Genomic DNA, 14,059 nt, shown 5'->3' with positions numbered 1-14,059 from the left:
TAATCCGCCAATGCACTACTTTTGACCAAATGTGAAATATCACGACGGGTCGCTTGTCTCGTGCGCTCACTGTGTTTGTATGCGGGAGGGAGTGACTTCACTTCCGCGTGATATTGCATTGGGAACGGGAGGCATGGGTAGTCTTAGCTATTAAATGCATTCCAAAGTTCCGCTGCTATGGAGAGGGTTTTGTTTTCAACAGCTCGCAACATCCTCCAACTAAAGAGGACCGCCCTGGCCAGTGCCAGCTTTGTCAAGCTGGTCTTCCAAAAGGTTGTACCCCACCTATAAGTGGCAATAAGGAGAAGCAGTAGGGGGCCGAACATAGCTAATGAGCTTTAAATAATGTTTAGGAATTATGACACTTTGCCGTTATCCTCTGTCCCACGGTGTCATGCACGGACGCTTTTTTCCCCTTGGGCAGGGTGACGGACTGGTGACTTGCCAGTACGGTCGCTCTTTAAAAGGATAAGGACGAACAGGGACGAGGGATGATGGAAGGGTGCCCAGGTTGCAGATGAAGGACGGAGGACGGACCGGTAAAATAGGGTCAAGTGCCCATCTCCGTCTGTCACAAACCGACATGAAATAACTTCATTGAAGGAGGCAAAAGGAAAAAGGCTTGACATTTACACCTACATGCCAAAGGGACAAAAATGACACTCTCAATCAGGGAACTAAATAGGACACTCTTAACTGCTACGAATGGTCTTAACAGCGACCCATTGTATGTTCAGGTATTTGATGGAAGTTTGACAGTGCTGTCCATCACCCGAGAGGATCGTGGTGCCTATACATGTCGAGCCTTTAGCCCCCAGGGAGAGGCCATTCACACAACACGGCTACTCGTTCAAGGTGGGTCGCTCCTTTCTTTTCATCAAGTCAAGTACTTTATTGTCAAATGTCCTGTATGTGCAACATATGCTCATGCTCATGTTATGCATTCATTTATTCCAGTGGTTCTCAATTATTTTCTGTCATGCCCCCCCCCAGGAAGAGGAAAACATCTCGCCCCCCCCCCCCATGCGCATGAGTATAAATAGTATCATTTGTCTATAAAATTGTCAAAGCACACCTTTGCACAACGCTGTGTCCTTATTAACGAATAACAGAATAAAAAAAAGAAATATGGACCAACTTACAACACAGAATAGCTTTAGTAACTGGAACAGAAAATATTTAAAGTGCATCTGAAATTCAAAAATTACATTGAATTCTTAATTTAACTATAAATATGTTTTGACTTACCATGTCAAACCATATGACACTGAAAAATAAAATTACATAAAATCAATAACTAATAATGTATTCAAACTAATCACCAACATTATCTCAACGAGCACAATATTGAAAAAAAAACTTTAACCAGCAAAATAAAAATATATAAAATGATTTGTGCTTTAAAAAAAAATCAAAGATGATGAGCACGTTTTGCAATGTACAGCTTTTCGAAGAGAGGTTTGAAGCTAGACACAGCAACTCTCGGCACCTACTCAATGTGTAGCCGGGACCTGTATGTCAGTTTACTGAAGTAGCAGTCACAAAGCGGCATGATTGTTTGCAATATTCGGCACGTTTTCGCTGAAAACAAAAAAAAAAACTCTAGCAGCTTATCAGCGTAATTGGGGTGTAATGTCTTTAAGTGGCCCTTTAATTCATTTAGCTTCATGCTCTGCGCAACTAACATTTTTAGACACAGTAAACCAGGCATGTCCAAAGTCCGGCCCGCGGGCCAAATCCGGCCCGCGGTCGAATTTCATCCGGCCCTCGGCCCCTGTCATAAAATCAGTGCCGTCTGGCCCGCAGGTTGGGCGCAATGGAACACGTGTTGCATTGACTGAGGTCTCGTAGACTGGTGAGTGATGTTTCATAGAGTACTGCTTCCCTCTAGTGGCTAAATGAGTAATAGCATTCACTAAATGAGTAATAGCATTTAGACACTAGAGGGCATCACTCACGAGTTAACAAGACATCACTCCGTGTTTATATTGACTGATATGTCATATTTCAAATGATCCTTGCAGTTGTGGATATGTGTATTGCTGGTTCATTTCCCTGTTGTTCGAGTCAAAGGTTTTGTGACTATTGAAAAGTCATGGTGATACATTTTATGTTTCAAATCAATCAATTTGCACTCAGGAGACTTCTGTTTAAGAAAAAGTCAAGTGAATAAGCAGTTGCATGTGATATACCCGTTTCAAATGAACCAAAAGAAATTCTTAAGATTGTTGAAATTAAAATAAAAATGGAAATGTGAAACAGACTGTCTTACTAAAATTTGTTGAACAATATTGTTGTTCAATGTAAAGAATGTCAGCCAAGGTCGGCCCCCCGACATTTTACCACATAAAATCTGGCCCCCTTGGCAAAAAGTTTGGACACCCCTGCAGTAAACTCACCGATCTTTCCTCGTCTGCAATTGTTGTCACAGTGAAGTCAAGTGCTACATACGCCTCGTCTTATTTCCTCCCTTAGAATGCTCCCTGCGCAAACTCTGCCACTGAGAGCGCCACTGTCCCCTAATGTAGTTGAGGTGCAACTGCACGTTATTTTAGGACAGTAAAAAAATAAAAAAGCATGTTCCCGAGGTCAAACGCGGCCCTCTTGACAGAGCCTCGTGCCCCCCAGGGGGGTGTGCCCCACTATTTGAGAAACACTGATTTATTCCAAGGGGAAGAGGCTGCTTGTTTTTTTAGCAAGGATCCTTCACTCTCCGTAAAAAAAACCCAAAATGAGTGAGGTGGCAGCATTTTGTAATCGAACATTCGCTGCTTGTTGTATACACAGGGCTTCAGTAGCTGCAGTGACTTTATTATCCTAGAGCAGTGTTTCTCAAATTGTGCCCCCCCCCCTGTTTTCCAAGGTTCGACCTTGGGGAACATGCTTTTTTATTTAGATTTTTTTACACAAATTATTTTATATGCTTTTGTTTTGCAGGTTCAAGTTTTTTTTTTAAATATTGTGCTCTGAGATAATGTTGGTGGTTAGTTTGAATGCTTTATCAGTTATTGATGATATGTAATTTTATTTTTTAATATCATATGGTTTGACATGGTCAGTCAAAAACTATTTGTAGTTAAATTAAGGATTGAATTTAATTTTTGAATTTCAGATGCACTTTAAATCTTTTGTTACAGTTACTAAAGCTATTCTTTGTTGTAAATTGGTCCATATTTCTTTCCTTTTTATTCTCTGATACATTAATAAGTATACAATGTTATGTAAAGGTGTACTTATAACAATTTTATAGACAAATGATACTATTTATAGTCATGCGGGGGGGGGGGGGGGGGTTCTTCTTCCTAGGGGGGCATGACAGAAAATAATTGAGAACCACTGCCCTAGAGGCATGTATGCCCAGAGACCATTAACGAAGTATGAGTCTTTAGACCAAGGGTTGACCCAAGATCAGGGGTCACCAACCTTTTTGAAGCTGGGAGCGACTCTTTTGAGTACTGAGTCATGCAAAACACTCCAAGTTTGATTCACACTTTTGAAATAACAAATTTGCTCAACATCAACATCAAAAAGTCAACATCAAATTTTACCAAATCTTTACCAAAAGAGGTGGTGTGCAAATATCCCACCTCATTTAAGTTTTATATTAGAGCACCTAATGCACAGACTTGCCTAAACCAAAACTGAACGCTGCAAAGTATAGGGCTGTTCACATAGCAAGATTGGGTCCGGTGCTGCGCCGGGGCTGCCCCAGTAGAGCGTTCACACGTACAAATTAGCTCCGGCGTAGCCCCGGAAAAGAGCTTATACCGGACCAAATTTGACCCACAATCAGTGTCATGATTTCATCCCTGTAAACGTTGCTTTTGACTTAAGACAAAAATCAAGGCAGCAATTGAAGATTCTGACCCTATTTACAATTATGTAATGTATCTCGAACCAATATTCGTGACCCTGAAGATATGTTTTCTTTTCGGGCTAGGAAGGCAAAGCCTAAGAAAAGCCTCTATGTTCAGATGACCAGCTGTGTAGTTTATAGCAGTGATGGATTAATAGAGGTCCTCCTGGAAAGCCACTGAGCTGCAGATCAACTAAGAGTGTACAGTGCCAGCAAATCTGCAGCTCTCAGCTGGTTCCAAATAGGGCAGGTTGGCACACAGGCACACACACACATGCATGCACTGCTTGTCTGGCTAAGGGGTGGCAGATGGAAATACTCTGCCTGTTAAAAGATCAGAATGTGGACCACAGATCAAAACTAACATATGGGACTAGCAATCTGTGTGCGTGTGCGTGTGTGTGTGTGTGGAGGGGGGTATTGTTGCAGTAATATTAATGAATGAATTCAATGATCCAATGTTTGCAAGTTGCTTTGACCAAGTCAAGTTTCACAATATCTTTAAAGTCACAACATCAAGTTGCTTTTTTCTACCCAAGACACTTAAAAATGTTGTGCAAAGAGGATCATCCATCTGGCATAGCAAGGATCACTTGATAAATTGTCATAATCCTTTTTTTTTAATGTAGAATAATTGTGAAGGCACTGAAGGGAAACCGTGCATGTGTTGGTGTTAATCTCTTTGTGTCCAAAAAGAAGGAACAAAAATGTCTATACTGCTGTTGTATTGCTTTATATTACCACACATTAACATTAAAACTATGGACATAGTTTTAATGTCAAAGCAAGGTTGTTAAAAATGGAAATAAAGTGTGTGTACCGTATTTTCCGGATAATAAATTGCTCCGGAGTATAACTCGCACCAGCCATAAAACGCATAATAAAGAAGAAATAAACATATATATGAGTCGCACTGGAATATAAATCGCAAATTTGAGGGGAAATATATTTGATAAAATCCAACACCAAGAATAGACATGTCATCTTGAAAGGCAATTTAAAATAAAAATTAAAATAGAGAACAATAGGCTGAATAAGTGTACAATATGATAACGTTATATGACACATAAACAATGAACTGAGAATGTGCCTTGGATGTTCACGTAACATATTAAGAGTTATTCCGATAACTATAGCATAAATAACATACTAATAAGTTTACCAAACCACCAATGTCGTTCCAAATCACTAAATCAAATGAAATCTTCATCCTCTGTGTCACTTTTAATAAACTTAGCCAACTCCATATGTAAAAGATGTGGTGCTTCCTCTTCTACGTCACTTATGTCAGACTCATCAACACAGGCTTAGAGCACCTTCTTGCGGTTTAAGGTGAAAGTAACGTGAAATGATACATTAATGAGCTAATAATTTGTCACATAAGTCGTTCCAAAGTATAAATCGCAACCCCGGCCAAACGATGAAAAATAACCTGTGATTTATAGTCCGGAAAATACGATACTAGGTTATGGGTTTGGGCAATTCAGTTTGAGTGATACAGTCCTGCTTATTCCTTCTCCTGTTTCTTGTGTGTGTTCTCCACTAGGCCCTCCATTCATTGTCTCACCGCCAGACAACATTACAGTCAACATCTCGCAGGACGCCTTCTTCACCTGCCAGGCGGAGGCCTACCCTCGGAACTTAACCTACTCCTGGTTCTGGGAGGAAGAAAATGTCTTTTTCAACAAGTAAAGTTCTGATGGGATTTATTCTTGTTCATCGCATCACACTCAAGTGTGTGCCTTCTGTTTAGCCTCCTTGTCATTCGTCTCCGTATTCTTTCTTTTACAGTTTGAAAGACTGCATTGGAGGCATTATTATAGTGCTTGTGTCAATTCCTGTCATATCAAATCTGCAGAATTATGTTCTTTTTTGGAGCATTCATTTTCAACGAAAGACTTCTTCGAAACGCTCAGTTGTAATCATAGAAGCCCTCCTTCCAACTCGCGCAGTTCGAGCATAGTGCAAAGATGAAAACAAACAAAAAAAATGTTTATGCACTGCTCTCATGGCTGAACATTGATTTGCTGAGCGCTTTAATACTTTTTATTTCGGTTTCTATCACATAATATGGACTGCATGATATTCAGGAGTGACGAGCATAAAGTGACTTTTTTTCTTTTGAATGCGGTCGTTGGAAACAAGATAAGTGCAAGAATATAAATTAAACGCACGGCAGAGAGCAAAGTGTTAGTGGAAAGTCTAAAATTTCAAATTCCATTAGAATTAATACTCTTTGATTTCTGTGCTCCGCATAAAAGTAGCTCCCAAATATTTTGTCTGGTTTTGGTTGGCTTAGGAAAGGAGACATTTCAACATGAAGATGCCTCGACACAACTTGGATTGTTTTGGCAAATATTTCTGGACCATAGTTTGTTTTTGTGTCTGTTAACTAATTCTTTGTTGAAATGAATGTCGGGCAGCTCCACCTTGCGATGGGTAGACACAGCGAAAGTCCAATTGTGCCAATATTCTCTGCTCATTAAAATTTCACAGCCAAAAGGCTGAGGCATAACGCAGTTGTGGAACGTGTAAAGTAAACTGATCTGCTGTAAAAAGATTGCTTGGTAATTCGGACACAAGTCCACTTAGATTACTCAACATGAAACATCACGCCAAATAATCTGAGATTCGATGAAAAGTAATAAAACAGAAGAGCTTCTCACCAAATAGTCAGGCTAGTCACATTATGAATCTTATTGTAAAATGAGAGGTTAATAAACTCATGTGATTTTATTTTCCCCTGACTTTTCAGTGACCTAAAACGGAGAGTCAGTGTTCTGATTGACGGTTCCCTGATCATTGTCCAAGTCAAGCCAGAGGATGCTGGGAAATACACCTGTGCTCCTAGCAACAGCCTTGGCCTACCACCGACTGCCTCTGCTTACCTGACTGTGCAATGTGAGTGAGTTACTCAGCAAAGGCAGTCCCCATCTTATCCTTTTCTACTTTTGTGTGCCCTCCATTTTCTTATGAACTCATGGCATGAATATCCATTCATCCATTTTCTTTACCACTTGTCATTAGAATCACAGGTGAATTGTATTATTCTACCCCAGCTGATTAAAGGGGAAAGAGGGGTACACACTGACCTGGGATATTCATAGCAGACAAAATAAAGACATTATTCACATTCACCCGCCCCCCCCCCCCCCCATAAAATTCTGCAAAGACAGAGTGAACATGGAGAGAAAACATTCAAAATAGTAATACAGCGTGCTGCACAGCATAAAGATATTGCATGCAAATTAGGTGCTTGAAAGATGTACTGTATTTTACGCATAATAAGGTGCACCTAAAAGCATTAAATTTCCTCAAAAGGCGACCGTGCGCCCAATAATTTGATGCGCCTAATATAAAGAGACTGTAATTCTCTTTATATTCCCCACTGAGTTGTTTCCTGTTAGTGTTAGTCTGCCATCTAGTGGGGATTATTAGCAGGAACCAATTGGAACCGAAAAGAGTTCTGCCCTACACTAATTGACATGTGCTTTTGACAACACACATTCAAGCAGACAACTACTTTCTGAGTTCTGCACAGCCATGATGAAACCAAGATAATCCCAAAAGCATAGTTAACTACTGACAAAACGAAGGAATGAGACAAGCAAGACCTCTAAGGATATTTGGCCGCTTATGGATGTGAGTCCACGAGGTTTGTGTGCCTTTCTGATGAATCAATTGTCGTTACACCTTTTGTCTTTCATTTATTGTTTGTAATGCCATTTGTATTTATATGGTTGATGTCGGTTTTTGTGACCATGGCTTTGTTACAACTGCAGCGGTTGTGAAGGCTCTAGTAGATAAAGCTGTATTGTATTGTATTCCTTTAAACGTAACACCATCTAGTGGATGCATAGCGCAACCACAGCCCCTACCGTAGCCTCTATTCTCTGCCCCTTATAATGCAACAAAAACAGTTCTAAAAATAGGCCCTTCATTGAAGGTGCGTTTTATCATCCGAAGCGCCTTATAGTGCAGAAAATATGGTACAGAAAGTAACTGTGTGCTCACGACAACTTTATTCATCATCCAACAAACTCAACACAGCAGTATGTCGTTACGGTCATAACTAGTTGGAAGATGCCAAACAGCCATGACTTGTTGAAGCCTAGCTCGTGGTGAGCAATATGTCTCATCATTTGTTTTCATTTGGTCGTTGAAAAATGTTCTCATGGCGAGTGTCACTCCAGTTTGGGGACGGCTGCTTATTTTATCAATAAATTATGCGTGGATGTTTGTGTGTGGATAATGTGCATAGTTCGAACTTCAATGCCAAGATAATATTAACAAAGTCTTGTGATTGATATATTCTTTAAAACATTAATGTATTAATTTGTAATTGTACTAATCATTTAGTGATAGAGGTATAAAACAAATGCAAGAACAAAGATATCTATATATCCATCCTTGTGCACAGTCCCACTCTAATGTTCCTGACGGAAAATGTGAAAATTAAGAAGAATTGTTCAGGAAGTGAATTTCTATGGTTTGGCAGGGCTGGTACATCAGTGTTTGTTTGCCACAATAAAGACTAGTAACCATGGCAACAGCTCTAAAGATTCCACAGATGGTGTTTAGTTAAACATCGCTATTGTACAGTATTTAAAAGATGAAACATCTTGCCACCAGGGCTTTTGAAATCATGCAAATGAATTGCTAAACAAGCCATTTTTTAAGAGTGAGGCATTTCTGTTGCATAAAATAGAATCGCCCAATTCAAGGAAACTCCAGAGCTACCTTATCATTTGTGCGAAATATGTAGACCAGACCACCTAAAATTATGCCTATCCGTGTTCTCCCCACTTAACACAATGCATGACTCGTCACTCATCGCAAGTAACTACTAGAACACATTTACACGGTTTTGACAGTTGGACGTGGAGCAGAATGGCAATGCTATACTGACACTGGCAGTCGTCAAGGCAACAGATGTTTTGCATTCCCTCACTGGCCCGCCTCTTCAGATTATTCTACATCAACGTGTGCTGTGTGTGACAAACAGAAGCAGGCAACACCAGTCTTGGGGAAAGAGGGAGGGAGGGTGAGGAACGGGATTACATCATTGCTGTTAAAGCAGGTGTGTTTCTCGGTTCAACTGCAGAGGGCTCTCTCTCTCTCTCTCTCTCTCTCTCTCTCTCTCTCTCTCTCTCTCTCTCTCTCTCTCTCTCTCTCTCTCTCTCTCTCTCTCTCTCTCTCTCTCTCTCTCTCTCTCTCTCTCTCTCTCTCTCTTTCTCACACACAGACACACTCTCTTTCCCTCGTGATAGTATTATTGTCCATCATTAATGCCCATTTCATCTGCTCTGCGGCTTACACTATAATGTGAATTCCACATTTGCTCTCAATTATTATTTTGATTTAAAAAAAATAGTCATACTCTGTTAAAATCTTGCTCCCACAATTCTCGATCGTGTCTATGGCAGCCTCTCTCCCGAGGTACTTTCCAGCGAATAACTGCATCTTGCAGTGGGAACCAGCGGGTCATGAGCAATAGCGCTGTCTACAAGCAATGGCTGTGTCTGTGAGCTATTTTTAGAAACTTGGCTGATATTCTTGCCTCTGGTCGTGGTAGCAACTCTCCTCTGGGCTTTTTATGGCAAAGTGCTGCCAAGCTGGTGGTTTGGACTTTGGAGGTTGCAAATTTTAATTCGTCAATATCACAATCATTTCTTGATTCACTCAGTTCCACCCTAAAACAACCCCCCGCTCCCCTGCCCCCCTGCCCCCCATCTCCACTCTTTTGCAATATCAGATGTCATTATCACAGTCACAGCACCTCCAACACTCCTACCTCCTCTGCTGGTTTCTCTCTACCTTACGTCATCTGTAACATCTCTCTCTCTCTCTCTCTCTCTCCCTCTCTCTCTCTCTCTCATTCTCTCTCTCTCTCGCTTTCGTTCTCATGCTCTGCCTTGCTGGTCCTTTACTCTGTCATGCCAATAATTTTCACTCAAACTCCTTCTCTGACTTCCACCGCCTTCATTTTATTATTTTGATGATACCTAATTTAGGTTGCATTATTAGCTTTCTTACTAATTGTGTATCGTTTTCTTTATCTTCATAATTTTACGACCATCTTCTTATTCCGTTTTAGACCCTCTTTACTTTCAATAAAAACTATTAGGGCCATATATACCACGTCCTGTACGAAAACATTCAAACTATATGAGTGCATGGATGGCATCCTCTTTAATGGTTTACAACTAACAATGCTGCCGATGTAATGTGTGGAGTGGCCGACAACGCAATAGAACTACCATCGCAATGACAATGTAGGACACCAACCTACTATGACTTGTGCTTTGAGTGCTAGCGGTAATACATGGACCAAATATGTATTCCCATTGTTGGCAATTTACAGCGCGGCACAGCATCACATTGCAACCAATACCGCTAGCCTAAAACCTGCAATCTACCGTATTTTTCGGATTATACGTCACTCCCGATTATAAATCGCATCAGCCAAAAAATGCATAATTAAGGACAAAACATATAAGTCATATAAGTCGCACTGAAATATAAGTCACATTTTAACGGGAAATTTATTTGATAAAATCCAGCACCAAAAACATACATGTCATCTTGAAAGGCAATTTAAAATAAAAATAAAATAGAGAGCAACAGGCTGAATAAGTGTACGGTATACTAACGTTACATGACAGACAAGCCTGGTAATGTCAGTTACGACATAACATATTTAGAGTTATTCAGATAACTCTAGCACAGGGGTGCCCAAACCTTTTGGAAAGAAGATCTACTTTTCAATCAACTAACCTCCCGGGATCTGCTCTTACCGGCGCGCGCATGCGCACGCGCACACACACACACACGCACGCACACACACACACACACACACACACACACACACACACGCACACACACACACACACACACACACACACACACACACACACACACACACACACACACACGCGCGCGCGCACGCCATGATGAGAAACAGCCTGAAACGGAGGCATGCAACGCACTTTTGCAGCCTATCGTAGCTCACACGTACCGTTTTAAAGTTCTTTTTCTATTCTTTGCTCGTGCCCTCGGTGAATTGTACACGAAGCAAACTCTGAATGAGAATCATGACGATAAAAGATAGAGCGCAACAGCTCTGATCACAAGCTGCAATTGCAAACGGCTGAGGGATAACAACTTCCGGTGACGCAATCACGCGCCACCGTAAATTTAAGATTTTCCTGCTTTATTTAATTTTTAAATTTTTTTGTGTGAAAATAAGACTGATAAGATGATAAGTGTGCAGTGTATATTAACACAAAAAATATATTACTAACATGTACAAAGACACACAAATGGTTGTTTGTTTTTTTTCTTCTCGACACTCCTCGGATCTACTTGGGACCTGTCTCAGATCTACCGGTAGATCAGGATCTACCTAATGGGCACCGCTGCTCTAGCGTAAAGAACATGCTAACAAGTTTACCAAACTATCAGTTTCACTCCAAATCACTAAATTCAATGAGATCTTCATCCTCTCTGTCACTTTTAAACAACTCCCCCAACTCGGGAGGGAGACGATGCGCCGCTTCCTCTTCAACGTCACTTACGTCAGACTCTTCGTTGATTTATCAGCACAGGCCGAGAGCTCCCGCTTGTGATTTAAAGTGAAAATAACATGTGAAATGACATAATCACGTGTTAAGAATTTCACACATAAGTCGCTCCAGAGTATAAATCGCACCCCGGGCCAAACTATGAAAAAAAACTGTGACTTATAATCCGGAAAATACGGTATATAGTTTACCGTTCTTCAAATCCAGATGGGTTTCATCTCCACTCCATGTCCGACCATTCGGGCACAACATTTTCCTCATTCTGAGCATCAGGCTCTTACATGTGTAAGAGCGTACGTACATCAGCGTCCATCGACCCAAAAACCTACTCTCCCTCCAACTTTTCAAATGCCATGATCCCGTCAGAAAAGTTAGAAAAAATGCTTTTCGAATCGATTTCTCACTTGCTTTGTACACATTCCATAGTGAGCCATGCTATTCTTGTCTTGAAGTGACGTCACATTTGCAGGTTTGTCACTCATCATGTCCCTTTGGGAAAACGGTTACTTTGTCAAATTTATGCAAGAGAAATATCTTTTCATTCTTTATTTAATGTATTTTGCTTAATTACTCGTGACATTAAAATATTTATAATAAAAATACTTTATCTGGGATTGTTTAGAATTACTTCACACTTGACTTTAAAGCATCGCTTCATTCAATCTATCCACAGCAATCACCTTACCCTTATTACAAAGACACCGCCGCTGTCCTTTCTTGTGATGTCTTTTTGAGTAGATCCTGCTCGTGTTGTAAACATGCCATCTGTACTCTATGTGGCCATTGGTCTGCCGGGGTTCATCCGATGTCCTGTAGATGCCAACCCGCCTGTAACATTAGTTAAGTGGAAGAAAGATGGTCTCCCCCTCCGGATAGAGAAGGTAGGAAGAAGCACTAATGCATCTTATTCATTTTACACTCCAGAGTGTAAATATATCATCTCACACACACACACACACACACGCACACACACACACACACACACACACACACACACACACACACACACACACACGCATATACTGTATATATAAATGATGGATGTACATTCATTAATAATTGGGATTAAAAATTGGGAATTGCTTCCCTCTTCAGTATCCTGGTTGGAGCCAAATGGACGATGGGAGCATCCGCGTGGCAGAGGTGACAGAGGACTCTCTCGGCACCTATACCTGCATGCCTTACAATGCCCTTGGTTCCATGGGATGGTCCCCTCCTGCTCCCCTGGTGCTAAAGGTACATGTGCTGTTTCTTCTTATTTTTAAAATTTTAAAGCCGGTCAAATTATTCTTATGTAGCATTGTCATTCTGAAATTTGATTATTTGATTGACGGAATGACGTTCGTCATTCAGACCAGAAATATTTGTCAAAGGTTACATATTCTAAGAGTAGAATCTCATGGGTATGCAAACAAAATTGCAAATCTGTTCCGCTCACCTAATCTGACTTTGAACCTGTGCAGGACCCTCCCAAATTCTCAGTGGTCCCTGGAGGGAAGTACAGACAGGAGGCTGGGAGAGAACTGGTTATCCCATGCGAGGCAGAAGGAGACCCCTTTCCCAATATAACATGGAGGAAGGTATGTATTGTCTGAATTCACACTTTTGTCATCATATTCGGTGATCATATACTGGCTGACTTTCAGTTTTAACGTTAAATTGATTCTTTTTGTAATTTTTTCTTTTTTTTCTTTTTTTTCTTTCTTTTTTGCTTAATTGTCACAATGTAATTGTATGGAACCGGTTGACATACTGAGCAATGTTTTTGTTTTGTTTTTTTAATCTTTGCTTGAGAAATATTAAATTATGAACAATTTCGTTACAAGTACAGAAATACAGCTAGCTGGCAAAGAATATTAAGTAAGGAAACAACCAGCATTCATTAAATTCATGACTCTTTATTCTTTCTGAAGAATTTTGTCACTCGAATGATATCCGCATTTACAAAACATTTTGGACACTGTGTTTTTTTCATGAAAGTCTGTCTTGAATATTACTTTGGTCATATTATTGCAAGTGTGTACAAAAGAGGCTGAGAATTAAAAAAAAAAAGGATTCTACAGTATTTAATCGTCCTTATTTGTCCAATGTTTTGTGATCTGCAGGTCGGAAAGCCCAATAAGAGCAAGCACAATGTTCTGCCACGAGGCAGCTTACAGTTCAAGTCACTTACAAAGGAGGACCATGGGGAATGGGAGTGTGTTGCCACCAACGTTGCTACAAGCATCACTGCCAGCACGCATGTCCAAGTCTTAGGTAATGCATATACAGTGCATTGCACACATTTAAACAGAAAACAGCAGTCACTGCAGGGCAACAATACAACTTCTACATACATTTTGTTTTTAGATTATGCATCTGTTTGACAAACCAGGCTACAAAATAAACAGACCAATACAAACCATATACAATCGATCCTCTTGAGCCTGATTTTAGTTACAGGTTCCCTTGGAGGACCGTTATGACTGAAATCATTTAAAGAAGACAAGAATAACGGTTAACTCACCTATTGTTTAAGGGACTGTAATGAGGGGCTTGGTAAGAAGAAAATGTTTACAGTATCACTCTTATATATTACAAATGAGAATTTTAAATTTTGGTCGAGATTTTAGCAAGACTC

The 14,059-nt window shown here is 40.4% G+C and overlaps 1 protein-coding gene across 7 annotated transcripts in view; it reads left to right on the top strand.

Moving 5' to 3' along the window:
* Positions 1-14,059, top strand: part of LOC127587772 (protein turtle homolog B-like) — an 89,648-nt gene that overhangs the window by 32,535 nt on the left and 43,054 nt on the right. For all 7 annotated transcript variants that reach the window (XR_007958849.1, XM_052046214.1, XM_052046213.1 and 4 more), the window contains 7 exons: positions 738-855; positions 5,403-5,544; positions 6,612-6,757; positions 12,178-12,320; positions 12,535-12,675; positions 12,903-13,019; positions 13,545-13,695. Coding sequence is in view for 6 of the 7 variants with exons in the window: in XM_052046214.1 (XP_051902174.1) it covers positions 738-855; positions 5,403-5,544; positions 6,612-6,757; positions 12,178-12,320; positions 12,535-12,675; positions 12,903-13,019; positions 13,545-13,695 (958 nt within the window). In the remaining variant the exon portion in view is untranslated. The remainder of the gene's footprint in view (positions 1-737; positions 856-5,402; positions 5,545-6,611; positions 6,758-12,177; positions 12,321-12,534; positions 12,676-12,902; positions 13,020-13,544; positions 13,696-14,059) is intronic.

The sequence above is a fragment of the Hippocampus zosterae genome, chromosome 16, assembly GCF_025434085.1.
Source record: "Hippocampus zosterae strain Florida chromosome 16, ASM2543408v3, whole genome shotgun sequence".
Classification (NCBI taxonomy): Eukaryota; Metazoa; Chordata; class Actinopteri; order Syngnathiformes; family Syngnathidae; genus Hippocampus; species Hippocampus zosterae.
Note: the sequence above shows the minus strand (reverse complement) of the source record. Positions and strands in the feature narration are given on the sequence as shown.